Raw genomic sequence first — 27,539 nt, forward strand, 5'->3', positions numbered from 1 at the left:
TCAGCAGTACATACTCGAATGCAAAACTTAGGTGAGAAAAATTGCCTAGCATTTAAGCGTCATTGTTGTAAGCATATTAGCAATAATGCCATTAGGGTCAAAAAGGTCTCTGAGTTCTGTTGAAACAATATCACTCGTTTCCAGGCAGCCCTGAATCATGACGCATACAGTCGATGTCCATTGGGTTAGATGCTACAACACACAAGTTATTATTGTGCACATCTTTAGCATTTCTCATCACATAAGAACATTTACCTGAATGTTTTAAACTCTTATCTTGCAATGGCTTGAGCTTTGGAAAATGTTACTTTCAATTACTAATGACTCACTACCCCAAATGTATCAATAATAATCAAGAGAGTTAAGCCATAAGAGGACATTGTTCCCCGTATGCACACTGCAATACCTATGAGGATTTGTAGTAGAGGGCTCATATTTCACACTTTCTGTGCAGCTTGGACTTTGTTTTTGGTTCGGGGTATGACAAGCAAATAGAGTAAATATGACTGCACCTTAAGATACCAAACTGATGAGGAAAAGGCCTGCTGCACATCCCAAATGTATGATACACAGCTGGTACTGGCACGGTAGCTACCACCTTCAGTAAGTCATAAAAGTGTAACTGGACCCCAATCTGCTGCATCACCCTGACAACAATTTCACTGCACACTGTTACGGAGATCTCTGCCTAAATCATCAATCAGAAAACGGAACATGCCAAGCCAGAAATAACTCCTCTGTCCGCTTTTCTCCTTTCCACTGCTGATGTCAAACCTGGCATATTTCAGGCCAACTCTGTCTGAATTTGGTAAGCCAGACCTTTCCACTGTCCAATCCCCAGACTGGCTTCACAACAAGCCCCTGTTCAATCCAAATCCTGCTAGCGATCCATGATTTTGGGCCAAGAACAACGATGGCAGATACGATTTGGCTGTTTGATGTGGTTTAGGGAAATCCCTGTGAAACTAAAAGAGCAAACATTGCTAAGAATTCGATACACAGTGTGGTGGAAGCTACGTTTTCTTTTTGCTACCTGGCCGCTGTCTGGCCTTTGAAGACAGGGAATTACTACAGCGCAGCATGTGCAACACCATCAACAAGCTGACAATATCAACGCACCACACTGCTAGATGGTGCAATATCTGAGCTATTGCATCAAATATAAAAGGTAATACTGTTGTTTTAAAAATTCTGAAATGAAAAGTAATGTCAAATGAAATGAATAGCTCGTAAAAATAACAAATCCTTTCTTAGAATGACTTTCCAGTCTACAGAGGAACAAATGCCTTTTGCCTAATTTTGGCAATACGTGTTATTGTGCATTGTCCCTGTTCTCTGTTAATTAACAAATACATTCTCATATGTACACTTAATATAAGGCTACAACATCTTAAGCTCACTTATTCAAACATCATATCTTCTTTGTTTAATGAACTAAAAACAAAGTTTAAAAATGTAAACATATGTCTTACATACAGTTATTTCCTGTTCAGCTATCAGTCTTTATGCTAAGCTACACTCACTATTCATTTACAATCATTCTGTTGATTGAGTTGACCCAATTCTTTTCAAAAAAACTAGTGATTAGCAGTATTATAAACACGTGTTGCGAAGGGTAAAAATGAACTGTGCTCTGTGTACGTTAAGGGAGTAAAAGCTAAATTCCAAATTAAAAAGCGATCATGTCAGAAAAATGGTTTATAGAAGGGGAAAATGGAATGGAAATTGCATTAACATTCCCAATGGACAAGGAGGAAGTGGTGTTTGCAGAAGTACCGTACCTTTACAGAATATCACATGAACAGGGAAAAAGAAACATCCTTGATTTATTCCTCGAAATGGTCAACTGCTATTATAAATATACTAAATCTATAGTACCTGGTCGGCTTAATGTACCATGCAAATGCTTATTTTAGGTGTATATATTTCAGATGATATCCTTTTATCTTTCACAGATGAGACTGCAGCTGTTGGTGTAGGTCATGTATCACAGTGGGACTGCCGTGCTTTTCCTAACTTTACACTCACTATGGGGTCTTCAGGGAGACTCACATCCTCCAGCTGCAGTGGTGAATCTGCCTGGTCTGGAGCTTAGCCACACCTTGCCCCCCCCCCACCGCACCGTGAACGTAGCCCTGCTTCCAGGCACCGGAGCGGGATTACAGGGACCTGTGAACGTCTGCCAGGCCCTCAGCGGATGTGAAGCGGCAAATGGCAGCATGTTGAATGTGTTTGCTTTGATGTCTGTGGAGTTTACAAAAAATTGGTTTCTGGTACCGTCTCTGTCTGCCTCTGGGTAATAGATACACCATTTGTCTGCTGTTTCTTATCCTTCAGAAAGATACAAAATACCCCTATATTGCCCATTTTTCACCAGATCTGGACTGTATATACTTCGACATGTTATGATGTGTCTCTGAGAAAGTATAAAGATATGATCAGCAGCTCACCAGAAGGGCGTCATGAAGCCCAGTGTGCACTCAGGTTTTCTATCCGTGTGTTTCTAACATGTCTGAGATGAAGCCGCTCCGCTCCATAGTGTGGGGGCTTGGTGCTTTGGGAAAGGCTCTCCCTGTAGACTGGATGCATGCTGAATTAGCTCTATATGAAGGGTGGAACCGTTTCCAGATATGTTCTGGAAACGGTGCCCTTGGTCATATCCATCATCACATCATCCTTGTTTGGATGCGTGGAAGGAAGAAAGAGGTGGCAAGGAGGGATAGAGGAAGCAGATTAGTTTCTCTCTCTCACAGACTATACGATAATTGTCTGCAGCTGCCAGGCACATTTTTTATACATCCATATTTCATGAGCTGGATCCCAGCGCTGGAAATTGTATCTGAATGTAGTCTTTTACAAGGGCCAAAAGAGGACTGGAACTGATATGGAAAGGAAAAATCTATGCATACACTCCTTCTGACAGGTATTGTGAAACCATCACCTCCTCATCCTCACTGCAGGCTTTACAGTACATTAGGCTGAAGGTGCATTATGCATGGAGGCAACTCTAACCACTGTTAGTCCATTTTTTACATTTTTTTATCCAATGGTATGGTGGCAGTATACGCCGTGAAGTTGTTTGCGGCCTGCCAGTAAACCCAAAGCAGAAGAAGAAGTGACGTCAGCGGCTTCATTTGCGTAATCTTCCCTCGGGGAACGCGATCTGCTCTTTAGTTCCATGGGGGAACTAACTAAGTGCTGGGAACTAAGTACGGCAAAGTACTTGGTGTGAAAGCGGCTATTGAAGGTTTCTCTTATTTAAATAAGGGTTGAAAGCTAAATCGCACCAGTCAACACGTTATGTCTCAATTATTTGAATATAGACATGAACTAAAATGTGTTCATTAGTGAGCCTTTGAAGAGCTTGCATTGCAAATGTCACTGATGGTGTCAGGCGACCCGTTTCCTGCTTCTAGTCCTTCTGGTAAGATAAGAAGATCTGCTGCTGGCTGCTTCATATTTACCTACAGAAATGAGTGTTATCGATCGTTGATCTCACGCTCGGCAAGAAAGCACTTTTGAAAAGAGCAAATTTTCCTTAAATGTAAAATATTTCTTTGCTAAATCTATCCCTTTGTTGCAGAGCTTTATACTGTATGTATATATGTAGAGTATATTAGGATGAATGACTGATCTCAGTGTGGTTGAAGCTCAGTGTTGCTCGCGCTGATGAGAAAGTCCGTTCTCTGCAGACTTTGAGTCAGTGTTTATGTCTGGTATCTCTGTTGTTAAGTATTGTTGCTTCTTCAAGCCACTGTAGAAATGTTACACTTCCACTCCTTTCCAAATGTTCATGCATGTGTACACACACACACACACACACACACACACACACACACACACACACACACACACACACACACACACACACACACACACACACACACACACACACACACACACACACACACACACACACACACACACACACACACACACACACACACACACACACACACACACACACACACACACACACACACACACACACACACCACACACACACACACACACACACACACACACACACACACACACACACACACACACACACACACACACACACACACACACACACACACACACACCTTAAGGCTTAGCGAGCCCTTGCTTTCATCTCATCTATCTTTGGGCCCTTCCACTTCCCATTAAGGAGGGGGGCGGGGGCTGGCTGATTTTAGAGCTCAGGCTTTTGATGGCTTCTTTCCTTTCAAAACAAAAGATTATTCAATTAATGTGTGTAATACACATTTTCCCCTTTGCTGACCCTGGGAGAGGAGATCAAAGACAGCTTTCTCTTTTATAGGGCAGTGGAGCTGAAGTCTGACGGAGAGCGACTCGAGTTTTAGTGAAAGGTTACTCACAGGCCAAAAGCCTGCAGAAGGAGAGAAGCAGAGATCTAAGCATTCCACTTCACCCGGACAGAGTGCTGCTGCAAATCTCATTAAACACTTATTTTCAAATGTGGAGGTACTTATGATGTGCAGAGGTGCTACGTTATTACTCTTGCCTAATACATACAGTGGGGCAAAAAGGTATTTAGTCAGCCACCAATTGTGCAAGTTCTCCCACTTAAAAAGATGAGAGAGGCCTGTAATTTTCATCCTGGGTATACCTCAACTATGAGAGACAAAATGAGAGAAAAATAATCCAGAAAATCACAGTGATGTTTTGGGGCTGTCGCTGGGCAACACGGACTTTCAACTCCCTCCAAAGATTTTCTATGGGGTTGAGATCTGGAGACTGGCTAGGCCACTCCAGGACCTTGAAATGCTTCTTACGAAGCCACTCCTTCGTTGCCCGGGCGGTGTGTTTGGGATCATTGTCATGCTGAAAGAGCAGCCACGTTTCATCTTCAATGCCCTTGCTGATGGAAGAAGGTTGTCACTCAAAGTCTCACGATACATGGCCCCATTCATTCTTTCCTTTACACGGATCAGTCGTCCTGGTCCCTTTGCAGAAAAACAGCCCCAAAGCATGATGTTACCACCCCCATGTTTCACAGTAGGTATGGTGTTCTTTGGATGCAACTCAGCATTCTTTCTCCTCCAAACACGTCTAGTTGAGTTTTTACCAAAAAGTTCTATTTTGGTTTCATCTGACCATATGACATTCTCCCAATCCTCTTCTGGATCATCTAAATGCTCTCTAGCAAACTTCAGACGGGCCTGGACATGTACTGGCTTAAGCAGGGGGACACGTCTGGCACTGTAGGATTTGAGATGTCTTCCATTTTCTAATAATTGCTCCCACAGTTGATTTCTTCACACCAAGCTGCTTACCTATTGCAGATTCAGTCTTCCCAGCCTGGTGCAGGTCTACCATTTTGTTTCTGGTGTCCTTTGACAGCTCTTTGGTCTTGGCCATAGTGGAGTTTGGAGTGTGACTGTTTGAGGTTGTGGACAGGTGTCTTTTATACTGATAACGAGTTCAAAGAGGTGCCATTAATACAGTTAACAAGTGGAGGACAGAGGAGGCTCTTAAAGAAGAAGTTACAGATCTGTGAGAGCCAGAAATCTCGTTTGTTTGTAGGTGACCAAATACTTATTTTACCGAGGAATTTACCAATCAATTCATTAAAAATCCTACAATGTGATTTCCTGGATTCTTTCCCCCCATTCCGTCTCTCAGAGTTGAAAATTATAGGCCTCTCATCTTTTTAAGTGGGAGAACTTGCACAATTGGTGGCTGACTAAATACTTTTTTGCCCCACTGTATGTACATATGATTTCAGACAATACTGTGCTTTGTCACAGTAACATTTCGTTTTTAGTTAGAAGACCTAATGCTGCTAGAAATGTATACATATACAGCCATGTATATACACAGTATTTAACTATACAGCTGGGGGGGAAAATGACCACTGCAAAAATTATCTGGCTCTCCAATGTAAAAGCTATTTATTTTTTATTCTAAACTGCTGACGACATTTCTCCCAAATTCCAAATTGAAATATTCAGGGATGCAGTCGTTTCAGACCTCGAATAATGCAAAAAAACTAAACAAAAACAAGCGTAAGTTTCAAACACCACAATATTAATGTTTGAACTTAAGAAGAGGTCATACATCAATGAATGGTGGTACATCTCTTATTTACAATCACTGCTTTTGTATATTGGCTTCTTCTCCATCAACCTGTCACATTGCTGTTGGCTGACTTGCAAATGGAACACCAGGAGCAAAGATCCAAGCAGCTTGGCTTGTTTTATGGCTCATACCCATATATCTTTATCTTGGTGACTTGAGACTGTGTTACGTGACAGGTCTCCATCCAAACCTTGGTGAGCTGCTGTGTGGCATGGAGCATTTTCCTACTGGAGTAACCAATCGTTGGAGATGGGGAACATTGTCCGTGCAGAAAGAAACAAGTTTTCTCGCAGGAGGACTGTCTGTGCCTTAATTCATGCATCCTTCAGAGAGACAAATCTGCCCTACTCCAGCCTGAATAAAACATACCATCCTAACCACACACCAGATTATCACCAATCTTCCACCAATTTTACAGTCATTGCGCGACACTGTGGCATTTAGGCCACTCCGGCTGACCTTTACACCAATACTGTAGATGACCAAGTCTTGGGAAAAGCTGAAAATGGGACTCACTCTGACCTTACTCCAGTCCTCTTTTGTTCAATCCTTACAGTCTGCAGTGTGAGAACAAGTTTTTAGAGAGTACTTGTCCATGGACAAGTGAGTTTGGCAATTTACTTGTCCGAATACATTTTTCACTTGTCCAGAATGGACAAAAATTGGGGCCACTGGAATCTTCTTCTTCGCAATCATATTTTACATTTTCCCACATTACGTGAGCGGTAAGATTTTACTGCATCACACATAGGGTTGGGTATCGTTTGGAGTCCAACCACACATGTCCAACACATAGGCCTAATAATAATAATAATACATTAGATTTATAGCCTATAGGCCTAGAGCTTTTCTACAACTCAAAGACGCTTGCACGCTTACACATGTCCTGCAATACACATGCTGCAGCTGCCCAGCTGCTCACTGTTTGTAAAAGTAAATAAATAGTAGTTTCATTTCAATAATGTACTTTCTTTACCCTGCTTCATAACAATACTGACATCCCTGTGCTCCTCCGAGTCCTGGGGGTCCGGGGTCTCCCCCGTGAGGACAGCGCCGAGGACCAAAGACAGGCAAAGCATGCTTTACATCATACACGGGAATGGGCGTCAATATTAACAAACATAGGAGCTAAAACACTTAATAACATTCATTACGTGTTAGGAGAAGAAAGCACATAAGAAAGGTTGACAAAGATGATGAGGCTGTTAAAACGGGCAGCGAATCCGCTGTGTGTGTGTAGAGAGAGAGAGAGAGAGAGAGAGAGAGAGAGCAGAGAGCGAGAGAGCGAGAGAGCGAGATATCTAGAGAGCGCGAGAGGCTATGGAGAGATAGAGAGAAGAGAGAAGCGAGAGAGCGAGAGAGAGAGAGAGAGAGAGAGAGAGAGAGAGGAGAGAGAGAGAAGAGAGAGAGAGAGAGAGAGAGCGAGAGAGAGAATAGAGAGAGAGATAAGAGAGAGAGAAATCTCCCTCGCCATAATTCTGACCCTCAGATAAACAAGAATGGGAAAGACCTGCTCCAACTCTGTCAAAGCCTCGGTCTGTACATTGTTAACGGTAGGTTTAGAGGTGACTCTTTGGGAAGACCCACCTTCTGCTCATCTCTTGGCACGAGTACCGTAGATTACATGATAACTGATCTGGACCCGCTCTCTCTCAGTTCATTTATAGTCAAACCTCTAACACCTTTATCTGATCACAGCCAAATTACTGTGTTCATGAAAAGAACAGAAACTAACAATCCACAATCTGAACCCAATAACCTGTTTAACATTAAAAGAAAATACAAATGGGCTCCAGACAGACAACGCAGACGTACGCCTCCTTTACTGCGACATGCTCAAACAATACAAACGTACAATCAAAACCAAGAAGGCTCAGTACACACAAAAACAACTAACAATAATCGAGGAGTCTTTAAACACAAACAGATTCTGGGAAAATTGGAAAAATCTAAATAAAAGTAAACACGATGACCCAGTTATACAGAATGGAGACATCTGGACCGATCACTTCAAACATCTGTATGGTAACATTCCTCTCAACTCTGACTCAGAACAAACACAAATAACTGAAAAGCTCAACAAATTAGAATTGGTCATCAAGGACTCCCAGAACCCTTTGGACTTTCTAATGACTGAACAGGAACTGGACAAAAAGTTGATTAACCTAAAACCAAAAAAAGCAAGTGGGCTTGACGGCATATTGAACGAGATGCTAAAACACTCAAGTCAAAAGATCAGATTGGCTATACTCAAACTATTCAATTTGATCCTGATTGTAGGTTATTTCCCTGACAGCTGGAATCGTGGTCTCATAACACCCATTTTTAAAAACGGCGATAAATCTGACCCTAATAACTACAGAGACATTTGTGTGAACAGTAACCTGGGGAAGGTCTTCTGTAGTATTATAAATTCCCGGCTTATAGACTTCCTTATGAAACACAATGTCCTGAGCAAAAGCCAAATTGGATTCTTACCAAATCACCGCACATCAGACCACATTTACACCCTACACACCATAGTGGACAAATATGTTAATGAAAATAAAAGCTAAATATTTGCCTGTTTCATCGATTTCCAAAAAGCATTTTACTCGATTTGGCACGTTGGTCTATTCAACAAACTACTTCAAAGCGGTAATGGGGGAAAAACATTTGACCTAATCAAATCTATGTACACAAACAACATGTGCAGCATCAAGATCGGACAACAAGAGAACCACCTTCATTTCCAAACACAAAGTAAAATGCAATGCTATCTGGCCATAAAAAGACAGTACACTGTGGCAGCCTACCTGAGCACAGTGACTGATGTTAAACACAGGAAGATGTTGACAAAGTACAGACTGAGTGCTCACAGCCTGAGAGAGAGAGCGAGAGAGCGAGAGAGAGAGAGAGCGAGAGAGAGAGAGAGCGAGAGAGAGAGCGAGAGCGAGAGAGAGAGAGAGAGAGAGAGAGGAGCCTGGCCATAGAAACAGGCAGGTACAAGAAAACATGGCTGCCAAAAGAGGAGCGATCATGCCAACAGTGTAGAGGAACTGCTGTGGAGACAGAGCAGAACTTCCTCACACAATGCCCAACTTTTGAACATGTACGGAAACAATTCTTCCCAAAACTCAAACATAAGCATCCTCAAATATTTAAAAATGAAAATGAAAACTAAAAACACTTCTGGGGGAATATAAAGAGAGCTGCATTGTGGCAGCACAGTTTGTCTCTGCCTGCCACAGTCTGAGGGAACCGGACTGAGCAGATACACCAGGTCTCACATCTTATGTATATATATATCATATTCTATTTTGTATTAATGTATTATATGAATGAAATGAATCTGTATTCCTTGTAAAAAAAAAAAACGAGAGAGAGAGAGAGAGAGAGAGAGAGAGAGAGAGCCGCGGGGCTCGGCCTCGCCTCCTCACAACTCTTATTAATCCCGGGACTGGACAATTGTTATTTGTTCTTACTCGGAACCGAGTTTTGCTTCCCAACCCTGCCGCTGTGCTACACGTCGTTCTTATTATACATCCATGGTATCCAAAGGCGGCGCGTGAGGCTCAGGTTTGGGAAGGCTAAATAACTTTTATCGTGAAAGCACCGCCTGCTGACCAATCAGAGCTCAGTGTGCGGAGTTTAAATCTATCAAGTCATATTACAGGAGAAAGGAAACAGAACAACTGCCGTATGCAAGGGAGACGCCGACATATCACATCATCGATCATATAATATCATATTATATCATATATTTCCTTATCTGAGTCAGCTTCTCCAGCCGTATCTGGCCGTGCATCACTCAGTGTCACATACTGTATGCAGAAGCATTATTTTAAGCAACACGTTAAGTTGACGAAACACTCAACTCAAATGTAATTATGTTATTTAATTATTAAGTCAGATCACTCGTGCCTTAGATGAGGCAGTGATATCATAAATCTGTTAATGTAGGCCTATGCATTCAAACACTCCGTAGTTTTTTTTTTTAACCAGCTGTTCTGTATTCACCTTGCAGGTGCAACTATGTTGCTTTTATCCTGGATAAAGTGTTTAAGTCATGGATGTTTAAAGTTTAACTTCTTCATATTTGTCTAATATTATAGTTTCATTTTCATTAATGAAGTATGACGCTGGCTGTCAGTACGCTTGTCCATGTTTGTGATTGGTCAAATATTGCTAGCCCCGCCCCTTGAACGCGTTCTCAGCTGGAGAGAAACCCTGGCTTGATTTACCGAGTTGATAACCAGCGTCGTAGGACTGCATAGCGAGATCTCGTTTGTTAGGGTTAGTTAAGATAACTCAAACATATCCAGGGTCTGTTGAACTGGCTTCGTAGGCGGCTGCATAGCAGCGCTAATGTCAAAGACATAAACATTATATTTTTATTTTACCAGGATGCAGTGACACAAATATTTGGGAAGGCTTAGCCTTCCTTAGCCTACAGTACCCGCCGCCCCTGATGGTCCTGCTCTGCCCCGCCCCCGTCTAACAGTAATAATACATTTTATTTCAAAGCGCTTTTCCAGGTGCTCAAAGACGCTTTACAGGGGTTTGATAAAACATGATAAAATAGAATAAGGAATAGAAATAAAAAATAAATAACAAATAATAAAGTACAGAAAGCGGTGAGATGCATTTCCTTAGGAATCCACAAGCAGAACCGAAACTAACATTTCTAAACGAACAATGGCGGACACGGACAATTTGCGAATGAGTTCTGCCTTTTGTAAACTGAATTTATCAATAATGTCCGCCAGACAAGTCAATTGAAAGATATACTTGTCCGATATCGTAAATAACACGTCCCGGACGGTGGGACGTCTGCTTTTTCGCACACTGAGTCTTCCACAAACCTTAGCCTGGCTTAGCTCTATTTTTTGCTAGCTTTGCACGACTTTAGACCTGCACCGAGGAGCCTGTTTGAGAACACTTTAACCCAGGTATTGTGATGACAATTGCCTCAACTGAACCACATTGCAAACCTCATGCATCATCAAGATAAAGATGGTTTTTCAAAGCAATCAAACAAACCAACCTGCTTGAATTTTTGAAAAAATGAAAATGGACTTGTTTATTTGCATTATTCGAGGTCTGAATACGCTGAATCGTTTGCAGTGGCAGCGTTTGCCAAGAATGTTTTCATTAAACACAGACAAAAAGGGAACTTCACGCAGTCATGGATAACCCATATATTTGCACTTATAACAATTTATACTGTACATAATATAACACCGGACCCTACATTGAGTGTTGTATTATGGGTTGCTTGTTAATCAAAGATACAGGAGGTTCTAACGGCTCGTGTGAAGTTGAATGGAGTGCGTCTCCCAACACCGTTACTGCAGGAACATCTGGGGACAGAATCGTCCCTCAAGTGACCGAGAGTTAATCCTGACGCTGACTGTCAGGCGGACTGATGATAAAAGCCAAGAGAAATCCTTCCCAATGCTTCCAAGAACCTGACAGTGTCTCAGGATGTGAGTGATAGGCACGGTAGATATATGTAGGTTTTATGTTGAGCTTTAATGGAACTATTTAATGTTTCAGTTTATAACAGAAAAGGATTCAAGATGTGGACTCTTTTCTCCTTGGACTACATTTCAACCACGGCTTGTCTGAACTGCTTCACATCTTCAAAATGTGTCAGCATGTGTCTGTGACTCGGGAAGTAGAGCACTCGTCCACCAATCAGAAGGTCAGTGGTCTTATCTTCATCAACATGGTAACTGAAAACGTATCTGTTTCAATTGTACCTTGGCAATTCAATTCTTTAAAAGGGAAAAAAAGCGCTTAAAAGTTCATTTAGGCCTCGTTACTAATTCACCAGTACTTACAATGGTATGACTTGCTTGAAGTGAATATATTTGCACTTTCCTTGTTGTTCGGAGTTTGATTCTCTATGGTTTTTGCACTTACTGTAAGTCGCTTTGGATAAAAGCGTCAGCCAAATTAAATGTAATGTCATGAAATGTATTGTGTCCTTAGGCTAGTACCTAACCCAAATGACTTCTGACGACACAGGGAACATAGATGGGCAAAGCGCTATTTAACATTCAACACAATAGGACAAGTATAGTCACGTTTCCAAAGAAGTGTATTGAACATATATCTAATTAGGAAAGGAATGATATCAGGAATGTACATTTTATCTTATCGTTTTATATACTTTAGATATAATGCAATTATATCTGACGTATTAGCCACTCATTGTGTTGTTTATGCATTGTTATTTTTGTCTTTCAGTTTATGTGAGTAATATATGTTGTGGGTTTGTGTGATGGTTTGATGCAAGTGCTTATATGCTGTCTGTTAATGTGGTCAATTAGAATTAGTTCTGTTTTGATGAAGGTAATGTGTATCAAAAAACGTTGATTGTATGAAAAACATTCCTATTGTTGTCTTCAATTGAAGCACATCCCTGTTAACATGATCTTTTCGGCTGAAGTTGCCGTTTACACCTCTAACCTAGGGTTAAAGTAGTGGGTTAGGTTTCTGATCCTTACCATCGCACCAGCAGACCGTGCTCCAGAAAGTTCTTCAGGTTGGGTAGTGTCTGCTGCAGGTCGGGGGTTGTCAAACCATGTTGATATCTCAGCTGCAAGAAAAGGGAACACATACCGATCATTTACCTCCCACCACACCTTACATCCTACAAGCATAATAATGTGGAGTGGCTAGCACACTGCGCGTCACTTAGACACGTATGCACATTCTCCATGGTCGGATGTTGTTAGGAGAAGAAAGAAATATCACCATCAGGAGAGGTCTGAAGTCTACATTCTTTCACCATGACACATTTCTTCTCTCCCCATCAGACCATTACTCATCTGGACACACAATGGGCATCCTCCCCTGATAACAGGCATGTGAGCTAATATATAAGGCGTGTGGAAAGACAGGGGATGAGATGCGGGTGTAAAAACATCTGGATGAAATGGGGCAAAGAGAGCGTATTAGAAAACCCCATTACACTCTCCTATGATCTCTCCCTTGCTCTTCAATAGACCCACTTCTACATTTGAAATGTTCCTCCCACTAGTGTTTTATTTCATGATGATAGAATCAAATCCAGTGAAAAAAAAATCAACAAGGCCACCTTGAAACTCTAGCTCGGTGCCAGGAAATCTCCTCCAACAGTTGAGCGATGTCACAGCAAGCCAACTCTTGTCCCGGAGAGTTTATTTAACCTCTATTACTGAACAGCAGAGGAGCATCATGCCGCACGTCCAGCTTACATCTCTGAGGCCCCTCTGTCACACACACACTGCACCAGCTGACATATGTTTGGTCTTCCCTTCTACAGCACACAACACACACACACACACACACACACACACACACACACACACACACACACACACACACACACACACACACACCACACACACACACACACACACACACACACCACACACACACACACACACACACACACACACACACACACACACACACACCACAACACACACTACTACACACACACCAACACACACACACACACACACACCACCACACACACACACACACACACACACACACACACACACACACACACACACACACACACACACACACACACACACACACACACACACACACACACACACACACAGCAATAGGAATGGCATAAGAGGAGGCCACATGTTCATTTGTGTCAAATTTCAACTCAACCTAAAATGGCCAAATCCCATTCCGTCTGAATAGCTGCCAGAAAAGTGTGTGAACTGCATGGTATGAACGATACGATATGTTTCATGTCCCCATCAATGTTCCAGTGTGTTAGCACGTGTGTGTTTCTGGCCTAAATTGGTCCAACATTAATGATAGTATTAGAGGACGACCTAATCAAATAAACTCAAATTAAGGGAGTCAGACAAGAGGGGCGCCTCAAAACCCAGATGCTGATGGAATGGTTAGAACCTATGAGAACAACATAGAGATCCATTCATGGCTCAGAGTAAACCTCAGGATCTGACCAAGTAGTGCTGCGCTGTCCACTGGGCCAGGCCAGAGGAATTGGGTTTGAGCAGTAGGCCAAGATCAATAACACCACGAGTTTAGAAACAGACAGAACATAGCAACATTGAGCAGGGGGCTTGCTTGTTCTGCGGCCAGATGCTAAAAAAAAGTAAATCCCAATCTAATGGAAATTTCAAGGACACGGTCTAGAAAGTATGAATCAGAAAGCGTGAATCAGATATGAGCAAAGAATAAATATTATGGCTTCAGAAAGTTAAACAGCGTTTGTTGGATATACTGTATGCTTTCTTTGATTCTCAGTCAGAAGGCTTAACAAAATGATATCTTTAAATTCCATTACTTGCCTTGAGCTCTGAAGTGTGTGTAATAAGCACACTGCATGTCTGACAGGAGCCCTATGTCAAATTACACGGCTGTATGTCTGCGAGTGTGAGGGAGAGAGGGAGCATGAGTGTGCATTTCTATGTGTGTCTGATGTTTTCCTCGCGAGAAGCGATCTAGCCAAGCGTGCAGCATACTTGTGCTATGTCTCAATTTGTGTTTTTTTAAGCGCGTTAAAGCGTCCCAATGTGAAGTATTGCAAGATGCAGTGCAAGAGAAGTACCCAGATAGATAATGTTTAAAAAGTTGGGTGTGAAATGCTGGACACTTCTCACCTCAATGAAAGTTGCGGGCAGCAGCGGTTGTGTTATTTGTGCTGTTTTTTCCTATATTCAATGCATGTACTGTAAAGACTGTTAAACACCTGAACTTTGAAACAACATCCACAACTACTAGCTACTTAGAAATTATTTATCTAATATATCATATTCCAATAGCTTGCATATAGACTCTTATTGCACTATTTCACTTTTTTTTATTTACTATTTACGTGCACTATATTTTTCTGTTTATCGGTTTTATTGTGTTGCACTGTTGGAGTGAGCCTGTGACCTAAGATTTTCATTGTCATAACTACACTGTAGCTATGTTCGTACGACAAATAAAAAACCTTGAAACCTTGTACCAATATTCTTGTGTCGAAGGAAGCCAACGTTAATTCTGTTGGGTTATTTGCGCAGCCTGTAAGGATTTACTAGCATTATATCGCTAGTTTGCATCCAGTGCATTATTATAGTGTTCGCTAATGGGGATAAAACAGTGGGATGTACTGGCTAAGATGTATTCATAACTGATGCCATAGCCAAGCTAACAAAAGAGAATTCCACTTGCATTGAAGCTGGCTCAGGCAAGTGCCAAACCTCTGCCAGTGGGCACCAACAACACTTGAGCTAAGTGTCTGTTTGGCAGCAGTGGGTGACGGCTGCTTCACACCATCTTTGTAGTGAGATGTGTTAAACACTTTCAGACAGTTTGGAAGACTAAATATTGCAGGCCTACTGCTGACCCAGTCCTCAGCAACCAGACTCTATCAATATTCATAAACTGGTCTGGCCCTCCCTGGTGGGAGCCGCATTAGGTTTCTCCTCAGAGTGCACGGTGTGTGTGTGTGTGTGTGTGTGTGTGTGTGTGTGTGTGTGTGTGTGTGTGTGTGTGTGTGTGTGTGTGTGTGTGTGTGTGTGTGTATGTGTATGTGTGTGTGTGTGTGTTGCTTATGGCCTTCGTCCTAGGAAGGCATACATCCTGGACGCTGGCTGTCGAAAATATGCAAACCCCCTCCCTTCTTCGCTGCTCTCTTGAGACAAACATTACTGACCTGGCTGTGTCATCTGAGTGAAAAGAGAACAGGGAATGTTGTAAAGGAAAAATAAATGTGTGAGGCAGCTTAAGCTGAGTGTCATTTCCAATTATTGGCACCATCATGAAGGTTTTGACTCCAGTGTGGAAACAAACAGCTCAGCTAAAGTTTAGATTCTGGTCTGTAAACTAAACTGGAGAGTCAAACAATAGATTGATTTCTGTCGTGCTCTACAGGAACGAAAGTGTGTGAATCTATGAGTCAAGACAGTGAGTATCTCAGAGAAATGTTATACAAACACGGCAATGAGAAACAACCTCTGAGTGTTCTATGTCAACACCTCCGGACCAGATTATACAAATTGCTCCGAATCAGTCCACCTGAGACAGCTTGTCATTTCTAGTTTCCCTTACATTTATCATTGTGATGGATGCTGGTGTAGTCCTTTGCGTGAATGTGCTTATGTGTATGTTAGATTGCTGCTGGCCACGGGGTCTTTGTAATGGGGCTAACCAGATCGTGGTGAGAAATGTCCCTCACCCATTGAGGGAGGCTGTAAGGCGAGAGGAGTTGGTAGGGGGGGTTCTTTCACATGATGACATAGTGAAACAGATCCAGCCAGGTCCCCCTGCCACGGCTCACACCTCTGTGTCTGGACACTCCCTTCCCTGTTTAGCTATTCTTCTAAACCCATGCATTGCTGTGGAGACTTCCTAGTGTGCGTATAGGGAATCTGTTGCTATGGCCGCAAGGTTTAATTTAAGTTTAGAGAACTGACCGTCACATCTGAAAATGTGGGGAATCATCCTCATCCATCTCAAAGATGGAGAAACACCCTCAATATTGCAGCAGAGTAAACAGTCCCAGCCTGTCAATATACTTGAGCCATGAACACACAAACACACTGACTAGAGCCGGAGGGAAGCAGTCAGTTTACAGTACATGCCACCCATCATTCGGCAAAACCTGCTTGTTTCCCCTGAGCTCTGTACAGAGGCTAAACAAACACAGCCTGGCTTATGCCACGTATTACAGTTTCCCTCGGTTTGTCAGTACTAATCACCCTCACATCAGACCAGAAATGTGGGCGGGCTGCAGAGAACTTTGAGGTTGATTGCCGCTGATGTGGCGGTGCAGGTAAAAAAAAGCACACCTCCCGCTACTCACATGCTATGAGGTCACTGTAGGAGCCCCTTGTCAGCGCAGACATCTCAACTGGTATATATCATTAGCATAATTGACAAGTGGTCATCCATCCTCAATGGAGATGGGCAGTGCAGCCGGGAATCTGAGACACAGGAGATTTTCATCCAAAAGGTTGTGTTTCATGTGTCAGTAGGTTAAAATATCCAAATCAAACTCCGGGGTATCCTGTGCATGTCTGACCTGCATCAAGGACAATTACCTAGTTTAGCTTTAGATTTATAAATCAAGTGGCTTTTGTCCACAGGGGTAAAAATAGAAATGGTTGTTTTACAGAGTACGTATGTTTTACATACTCCCTAGGGAAGATAATCAGGGAGCTCATTAGGTTCTATGACAGCTTGTTATAGAGGGGCTGGCCAGGTGTTCCTCCCTCCTACATCCCTCTGGTCAAACTGTGGACTGGATACTTGAGCAGAGACTGTGAGGCTGACACAGACATTATTCTCCATTCATAGACCTCATAGTATGCAGAGAACTGGAGCTATGGGAGATAAGCTGTCACTGATCATATTTCAGGGCTGTGTCTGTTCTTGTAAAGATTCATGAACAGCTAACATACCGGTGAATTATCTAATTAACATTAGAGTGAACCATTATGTTACAGTGTAATAGAACAGTTCCTGTTGATTATACTGGCATTTATACAGATCCTGCAAGGGAATGCTAGAAATCAGCATGCTGGGTTGTATTTTGAAGCCAAAGCTAATTGTGTTGCAGTCACCTGAAGGCCAAACACTTCGCTCAATTAAACTGCCAACATCAACCCATTTGTTTGTGAAAATAAATAACTTTAGAAATGACTGAAGCTTAAACAAAACAGCTCAATTATTATTCCAATCTGACAGTTGTTAATGTTAATGAGTCCAATGCAATAGTGAAGACTGTGTTAGATTCTAATAAACCATGCTTTTAGCTACTGTTGCATTCATTTCTATTTGAACTGAAACGGGTGTTAATGCATAATGGCCATTCCTCAAAGATTTTAATACTTAATTTCAAGAGAGACGAGCAATAAAATGGTCAATAACCAACAGTTTCTTTCCTCGTGAAAGCCAGTTTTGGGCATCCAGTGTCCCCTGGAGCCGATTGGCTAGCGCATGAAAACGACATAGTTCATGTTTCTTTCCATGATAACGTTCAAGGAGCTATTAACTCCAGCCAGCAAATTGCTTGCAAATGGTTCAACACTAGACTGTAGGCTTTAACTTTCCAGGTGAAAGCAGGCAAAATTCAACTGTCATCATAAATGACTTCTCATTATCATTATAAATGACTTATCATTCATCTGTGTATGCATGTACATGTCCATCCAAATATCTTAAAGCTACTACCTACAAGGACTTCTGAACTGGTTGTGAAACAGTCTCAATGAAATACTGATGCAATATGTATGAACAACAGAAGCTTTAGTTATTCACAATGACAACTAAATCTGACAAAACTATTGAATCATTAGTTATTGGTTAAGGCTACTAACTGGGCTGTGATCAGCAAAGAAAAAACTCAGATGTAGCAAAGAACAGAAACAAAGCTAAAAGGGATTTATACAGAAAGCCTCTAAAAGAAGTGTGGTCAGTCATTCAACAGATGACAAGAGACATGTGGGATCTGAAAGGTTTCAAAGCCGATCCTAAATTGTCACTCTTCATTGTACACTGCTATGTCTTTTTTCAAATCTAAATTGAGAGAGCTGGTTTTACATCAATTATTTAATTGTCATTGTTAGCTAGTTCGTGCCTGGGCTAACACGAGTTGTATGCAGCTAAACTAACTGTCATTATGACCAACACACAAGCACTAGGCATTTCACAGGTTGTATTGCTTATTTCACCCGCTTCCAAAACAAATGCAAGATCAAGATCTTTGCAACAAGAGGCGATGGTAGTCAATGAGAACCGCATTCTTCATTCCAGAAAAACACTACTACTTTTGTTCTATGGGGACACCACAATTAACATAAAAGAAGGTTTCTTGTAATTGCTTCAAATCTTTGTTTACAGCTACACACAGCTCATGATCTATTTGTGTTTGCCAACTGTTGTTCCCAATTGTTCGAAGGCTAAGTCCAGCTTTGAGGAAATAAACAACTCATTCACCTCGGTGGGCTGATATGGTTAGTGAGACGTACATGAAAACACTGTATTTACAGATACAGAGATTTGATGTCTGACTTATTGTTTTGACGTTACAATAAACAGTTTGACTGGTCCAAAATAATGACACCACTGCCGGTATCTGTTGTGGTCAAGCTGCAAAGCCAGACCTCACAAGTTTTTGTGTTACACAGTATATTTATTTTAACCCAGAACATGCAATATAGCAGCTATGTTTGACTATCATTTTGAACATTGGAAATAAAACAATGAATATTTTGGATCTATCGCCTCGTAGCTGAACCAGAGAGTGAAAACTTGGTAGAGACCATGGCAACTGCTGTTTATTATCTTACTTAAACTGGACTTTCCCTTTCCCAGTGTTTGTAGCCCTGAGACATTTTTAAAAAACATTCCAAATTCAAACTGGCCCACATGATCTCTAAATGCATTTTTGTATGTGCCAAGTAACTTGAGCACCTAGTCTGACATTTATTTTAGCCGTATTGCTAATGTTAGGCTACATTAACAATATATCTCAAACTTACACTCTGATTGGAGATAATGAGTCAAATTGGCTTTAAGTCATGACTTTGGTAAAGCATCATTAAGAAATTATGTTATTATATTCCACCATAAGTTCCCTTAATTTGGAACAAAAGAGTGTGAGAAAAGGCAGCCAACAGTTTGGTCCATGTCTTACTTCTGGCAGCTATAACAGATCTGCCAGGAGCCGATTGCAAAAACATTCATTGTTAACATGAAGGTTGAAAACTTACATACGTACTGAAACATTCATCGAGGGAAATGTAGCCAGAACAGAAATGTTTGGGGTGATAATGTAAGGTTAACAAATACACACAGAACTACTTATGTTGTCAATAGTTGGAAAGATGTAAAATTGTAGCTTTCAGTCTTATCAGCATGCGTCTTCATATGCGTTTTGCCTTTGGTTTTGTGGCCTTTATTTGATTTACATTACACAGGATTCCCCCTCTGAGAAGCTCTTTCTAGCTCACTGGTGGATTTGAAATGGTTGATTATATTGGCTACAGTGCGGTGCTCCAATGATTTCGCCCATCTGGCTTATCATGGGCACATAATGAAACTCGCTTTACTGTATACAGCCTTCACTCATCCACTAAATAAGTTACAGTTGACCAGGACGCATAGAAAAGGGCCGAGACAAAGCGGCTGCAGATGGAAACTGTGAACAAATGTATATGTTTTACATGAATATGAGAATAATATGTTAATTGTTATTGGTCCTTACTGTTTTGATTTGATGTATATTTTTTGCAATCCTCTGTCGTTTTTTGCTGACCTGCAGTTTTTTGAGTTTACATTTGCAGCTTTGTATCTGACTACGACAGATAAAACCTCACATGGAGCAATGGAGGTTCGAAACCTCAACAATCATGCGGTTCAGCGTTGAATATGAAATCCAACTTGATTAATCACTGCAGCCTTTCATGTGTCTCAATAAATATACAGAGCAAGGCTGAAAAGTTGTTTGACTCTGGCTAGAGTCATATAATTCATTCACAACAGAAATGTACTTCCCTTATACTCAGAGCAGTTTTCTGGCCTTGAATACGTGCCACGGTCATCATCCTCCGGTCTTTAAGCCAAACTGGCAATCTGGATTCATAAACACCACTGGCGTTTGCTTACCACAGGAAATATCTTCCCACATATTCATAGTGAGAATCATCTTCCCTTGTTTTTACTTGTCTTGCTGACGGTATTTATTCATTTTCCATGCTAAAGTTTGAGTTAATTATTATTCTATTTCCAAACCTTTCCACTTAGTTACATTGTATATAGACAAGGCAGAAAATGCCATCCCGAAATGTCAACACTCCAACGCAATTACTATGGCAGTGGTATAATGGAACGAGAAATTATTGTTCATTCAAATGGCCTGGCTTCAAACGTTCCAGAGGACAAACAGAAAGAGAAAAGAAGGATCAACAAAGTATCATATTTTTTCTTCTTCCGAGTGGAGCTTATTTTCATAAATTGTTGAGACATAGTAAACCTCCAACACAAGTAACTGTATAGTAACTATTAAGCTCTAGGGATTGTACCATACATTTGTTTAAAAATAAATACTCCTACAAAAAGATTTGCGCTGAGGCTGTGGAGTCCACCAGTGACACACGCACACTTGTTTTGCCAGAGCCATGTGTGTTTGCACTGATTAGACAAGTCAAATAATGTTACTCCCATCAATTCCTGAAAGGTGTCAAGCAAGTGATACAAAATGGTCTATGGTACCCATGGTTTTAGGCATTAGTTTTGAGTGGTTGTTGAAAAAACATTAATAACACCTCAGGTTGTAGCAACCAAAGTCAATTGTTCTGCTAAGCAGCAAGCAACAGGAAGAACTTGTGGGTCTACCATGACTAAAATGTAGCTAACATCTGTCAAAAGAAGTGGAACAGGAGCATTTCTGTTTTTAAAGAGATGGGTTAATACTCATAGCTTACATGAGCCTCTATCATCTAAAGGTCAGTGTTTCAGCTAGGCCTTTAAAGAATCATAGCAATTCAAATCTAATATTAACAATGATCTTGTTTAGGGATGTGAAAAAGATAGATAGACCTGAGCTAAAAAAAAAGTATGGTGAAAAGGTGTCATTTGGTTTTTACACCAACTTGGAGGAGTTCAGAAAGCTTGTCATTTGGTGCAGCTGCTGTTCAGCCATACTACTAAAACCTCTGAAAAGATTGTTTGCTACAGTCCTGTAAAAATGTACCCATTGTGTTGTAAGAGTCCAATAACCAGCACATTGCATCTTTTACATGAATAGCCTTTTAGAGTCTTGGGTTGTGCATGGGCTAAAGCCTTTCACTTTCACTAACATATCCACACCTCTAGATTATTAGATAGCAGATAATGGTCCAGTATGTTTAAGATTATGGTGTTTGACTAAGTTATTGACTTTAGCAGCGGCCTTATCACTGTAAGATGTTTAAGAACCAAAGCAAACTCAACACTACATGGGAACTGCCTGACTGCATAGTTCATACTATATGTTTAAGCACTTCCTTATAAGCTGAAATGTAATATTCGTTGTACTTCCTGTCTCTGTTGCCATTTCAAACAAGCGTGTAATAAAACCGTTTTTAATAATGCACACTCAGTTCTTCCACTCTGCTCCTTTTACTCTCTCGCCTCCGTTCTGTCTCTGGGGTAATGTAATACAGGTGTGGTGCTGTGCCCGAGTCTGATTCAAACGCTGCCCTAATTCAAACCAGATTCTTCCGTCGCATTACTTGTTGTTACACTTTGTGGAGTATCGTATTGCCGCCAAATTCAGTCAACAGATTTACATAATTACGGGAAAGGCTGTGTGAGATGAATAGGAAATGTAGTTAGGGAGACCACCGCTGACAAGAGACCAATGTTAGACTCCTGTGACCCCAATCACGCAGGGCGGGTGGGAGCTGGGTATTGCCATTCAAGCAGTCCTAATGAGATCCTTTCATGATGTGGTTATTTAGTCTGTCGATTGGCTGGTCCAGGGGTCTGCAACCTTTTTGACCAAAAGAGCCATTTTGCTCCTTTTTCCCCAACATTTTTTTGTCTGGAGCCGCAAAACATATTTCATAGTTTTTTAATGTTATATCAGACAAAAACTACAGTTTTTTTGCATTTATTAGGCTATTTATTACATGATATAAAACTGTTAACCTCTAATAAGAAACAAAGAACTCTTATAAGGAGAATTACAAATAATACACAGGCCTACTTTAAAATAAATTAAACACAGCACTTGGGGAGTCCTCTGCACATTTGAAGGAAAAAAAAATATTATTAAAATGGGCCCACTTTGAAATAAATAAAACGTATAGCTGCACCCTAAAAAGAGTTAAAGGTAGGGTAGGTAAGAATGGAGAAACCAGCTCGAGTGCGCTAGAATTTGAAAGTACACAACCGGAAAAAATATGCCTCTTCCTTCAGACTTCCTTACAGAGCCCCTCCTCCAACACACACGAACGCGCACATGACCAATGAGGGCACGAGATAAGTTTGTGCACAGACGGAAGGCTGACAGGCAGGTAGGCCATCCAGTTACTTTAGCCGGGCCGGCTCAGATGATTGGTCGTGCTTTTTACAGCGCTACGGCTTCCAGAGATTCATTTTTGTATGTATTTATTGTCAAAGCATTTAATATATTCATTGCTATCGGGACGTTAAGAGCATTCCATGGAATATAACAAAAAGTGTTTTCTGAAATAAATTACATACCCCATTGAATTATGACTGAAGATCGTCAGCTGTCTTCCTCTCCCGTGTTGTTCCTCGATACGTAAAGGCTGCACCACCGTTGACAACTTCTCTCTACATATCAAACATACCGGTAAACCAGCATCGTTTGCTGTGAAAGCATATAACTCTGTCCACACAGAATTAAATCCTGTGTTCCTCCGGTACTTTTCTTTGATTTATCCATAGTTCGCTGATCGAGCCGGGGGTCAGGTTATTCGCCTCCAAGAAAATGCGCTCGCGCGGGACCGTAGCAGGATGTGACGCATATTTTAGTTGACCTAATTAAAACCGTTTTGGTTTTTATTTATGTGTCACAGTATCACCTCAAAATACAAGATACGAAACATTTTCAACCATGCAACAAAATATAAATAGTCCTACAAATACTTTTATTTTATTTCTTTCTTATTTTTGTCTAAGCTCAAGGGAGCCAGAGCAGAGGGCTTAAAGGGACGCATGCGGCCCGTGGGCCGCGGGTTGCCGACCCCTGTCAGAAGAGAAGGCAAATTAGTCACATGTGCTACAGTGACACCTATTGGACGAGCCACCATCTATGAGAGTGGCTTTGATCCTCAGAGGTTAATGTCCCTCACCACTGCAACAACTATTGCCCTAAAGCAGTGGTTCTCAAAGTGGGGGGCGCGCCCCCCCCTGGGGGGCGCAGAGTCATGCCAGGGGGGGGCGCGAGAGACCAGGAGGAAAAATGGTAATAAAAAAATTAATAAAAATCATAATAAAAAATAAATAAATAAATCATAATTTGAAAAATTATTGATTCGAAAATAATATAACGCAGTACAGTACTATTACGTCTGGGTCTCTGTGTTTCATTAAAGCTCGACTGTGTGTGTGTGTGAAACGAGCCATTTTGTGTGCACGAGCGAGAGAGAGCGCACCGGTACTGGAGATCGTTGTTGTTAGCTTCTGGTGCTAGCGAGCTACGCTAACAGATATAAGGAGTTTTTTCAACAACAAAGTGGAGGAGAGTCCTCTCCTGTCAGACTGAGAGACTCAGTGAGCTAAAGGACTCTCTCAGTGTTATCTCAGTGTGTCTCAAACGTTTTGGTCACCATTAATGTAAACAATTATTTCCGAGGCACACGTTTTTATGATCATTATAGTTATACAAAAATAAGAGAATAAATGAAAAACAGGTATGAAATACTATATGACAGTAAAAAAAAGAATAAAGTTTAAAAGGGTGATTTGTAATATATCCATAAAGAAAAAGTAAATCTGTTTACAGTTCATATGGGTGTTGAGAGAGGTATCCATAGATCTCTTCATGTTGCTCTCAAAGTGCACCACATTGATGCATTTAACTTCAATATTTAAAAATAAATCTTCCCGGGGGAGCTTGCCCTCGGACCCCCCTAGAGGAGGTGAGGACCCCCCTATGTGAGGTCCACACACCACCTGTAAAAATAGCACTTTACCCCTGCTTACACCTATATGGCTTGAGCTGATTATCGAGCCTTCATTGTAACTGTCACACTGTGTATTTGCGTGGGGAGTGTTGCAGTAGAACATTCAACTGTAGCACCCGGTACATTAATGGGAAACCCTAAATGTTTGAACACCCTCTATGAAACGTCAAGCTACCCCACAGCACCCCCAAAAGAAATCTCTGGCGCCGCTACTGAGCCTGACTATTTGTGTTGGGGGGGCCCGACTTTTTTTTTTCTCCAAAGGGGCCTGACATAAAAAGTTTGAGAACCACTGCCCTAAAGTAACCCACATTGGCTGACCCTGTTTGTGAAGTCACAACACTGAGGTCAACTTCCTGTTAGCAGCATTGGCATGCATCATCAATCCTCCATGGCAGCTCTAACAAGGACTCCTGAAGCCTGGACACGGCACACCTACGAGAATATGCTAATTCACTGCTTTGTAGATTCAAATTCAAAGCATACGGAGCTTTTTCTTGAGGGATGCTATAAAAGTTTGTGGTCAGATGGGGAAAGGTGGCGAACAGTAAAGGGCACAAGGTCTGTGAAGTCCTGAGGGAAAGGGAGGATACCATGGACAGGTCTAATGTCTTCTCCTGGGCATGGAAAGATACATGCATGGAGGAACAAACAACAAACTTTGTCCGAGTTGTAGCACACCTTTTAAATAAGCTGCCAAATATAGTCATTCAAACATTATTTTAATTTAGCCATAGCCAATTTAGTCTGATCACACTCATTTTATTATTTAGAATAAAAGTGTTGTGGTATTTTACAAGGGAAATCTTTTTTTATATGCGTGTTGTGTTTCCACAAGGCCCCTAGGAAAATACTAAACCAGCGCTGGGGATGAATATATGGTTTGTGGGCAGGTGCCTATCCTGGCTTCGTGCTGCCCACAATTTCTCTCGCTTCCAATGCTCGTGAATGGGCATATTATTTTCTCTTCGTTTCCTCTTCATTTTGTGGATGGTTTTACGACTGAGATTTTCTATTAGTATTACCACAGGGCTGGAGGTCACAGCCTAGGCTGGCTAACTGTGTACATTCCCCCTTTATCTGTCTCGGTTACTAACTTTGAAATGTATTGCTTTCAAAGTGATGGTTGACGAGAGCTACTTATCCAAATGTCTGCAGTTGTTTTACCAAGTCAAAAGTCTGAGTGAGCCATAACAAGAAATGAAAAATGGATAAAACTGATCTGGGATTTGTTGTTTCTCACTATTCCAACATGTAACAACAAAAGGCATATTTTGCATCTGGCAAATAACATTCTAAACCTCTGTCCGCTTACTTAATAAAAACTATTTTTCCAGTTGGAATACAACCTTGATGACAGTAAAACAACCACGTCTGGCCTACAGTCCAACTGGCTGGCAGACTACATGCCCTATCAAAACAGTAACCAGAGAGCCCCAGATTAAACCTCAGACTTCCAATATTTCAGAGAGTTCAAAAGGATTTCCAGACAGATCCCGCTACTATTCTACCAGGATAAAATATGCAGCATCAAACTGCTTTGTGAAGGAATTTGGGCTAGTGAGGATAAGAGTTTAAATTGGAAAACGAGAGTTCTTTCTATATCCACACCATGAAGGATCTAGCTATGATTATCATATGCAATATACTGTACGTTTATTGATTTAATTTATGCACACAGGGCATACTGGAGATTTGAAAGATAGTTTGTTTTTGTGTGTATTTGTGTAACTTTGTTTGTGGGGGAGCCAGACAGAGCCATCAGGATAAAGTATGAACATATTAAGTATTAGCAGGCATCCTAGCTGTAAGCTGGCAGATCAGATGTGCCGTGGCTCTTGTAGAATAGATTGGAGATTGTGATGCGCTTTCCAAGAAATACGTTTTGTTTTTGTGTGTATCTGCATACATGTGTTAGTGGGGCTATCAGGATTTGGTTATGGACATATTAAGTATTAGCAGGCATCTTAGATGTAATCTGTGCCTGGGCTATTGTACAAGAGGTCTGAGACTGAGGTCAGCTTTCCCAGAGCCACGGCAAAGTCCACATTAGGTTGCAGAAAGAACAATTACATGAGAACATTAGACAGGAAAGAACATTCTTTGAATGTGAAATATGGTATAAAAGGTCAGCACTAATTCACATTGATTTAAGTCACACTTGACTTAGACTAAATTGTGGAGAACAGAACTGGGATTTCTAAGCTGAAAAGTTATATTACACTGTAATGGTTGAGCAAAAAGTAAAGAGAAGGTTAGAAGTGAGTTGTTGTAAATGTACCTCCAGTAATCTCTGCGTCACAAATTTGACTGTAAACTAATTGTCAGTAAAATTCAGTGCGTATCTTTAGAAAATATAAAGCAATGAGGATTTCTTGAAAAGGGCGTATAAATTAAAGAGCAGCATAGCTATACATTACAGAAAAGAATAGAAGAACCCTTGGCTTTCTTTTTTATTGGCCCCAAGTATCAAATTGAAACCTGCCACGGTATGGGAGGAGTAGAGGCCGTGTCCGGTTTACTTTGGAGAGCCCGGAGCATTCTCTGCTCATCTGGGTTTGTTCAACTGTGACCCTGCATAGTGTTAAGGATGTTAAACCTTTTTTCTTGCACTGCCGAAGGGCTGCTAAGATTGGAATTTATAAGTCATAGTCCAATACAGAACGATTTTTGTCATAATGAATAGCTGATCAGAATCAGGGACAATTTAATGTAAACAATATTTGATCTCACCAACAAAGCAATGCGACGCTTGTGGCAAAACCCCCGTGTGGAGCGTTACGGCCCGTCCACACAGCA

General features: G+C 41.3%; 1 protein-coding gene across 1 annotated transcript in view; it reads right to left on the minus strand.

The window, feature by feature from the left end:
* The window catches only part of uvrag (UV radiation resistance associated gene), a 118,585-nt gene that overhangs the window by 4,788 nt on the left and 86,258 nt on the right, over positions 1–27,539 (minus strand). The window contains exon 14 of the mRNA XM_034226822.1: positions 12,582–12,673. Within this exon, the coding sequence (XP_034082713.1) occupies positions 12,582–12,673 (92 nt within the window). The remainder of the gene's footprint in view (positions 1–12,581; positions 12,674–27,539) is intronic.

Source organism: Gymnodraco acuticeps, unplaced genomic scaffold (assembly GCF_902827175.1).
Source record: "Gymnodraco acuticeps unplaced genomic scaffold, fGymAcu1.1, whole genome shotgun sequence".
Lineage (NCBI taxonomy): Eukaryota > Metazoa > Chordata > Actinopteri > Perciformes > Bathydraconidae > Gymnodraco > Gymnodraco acuticeps.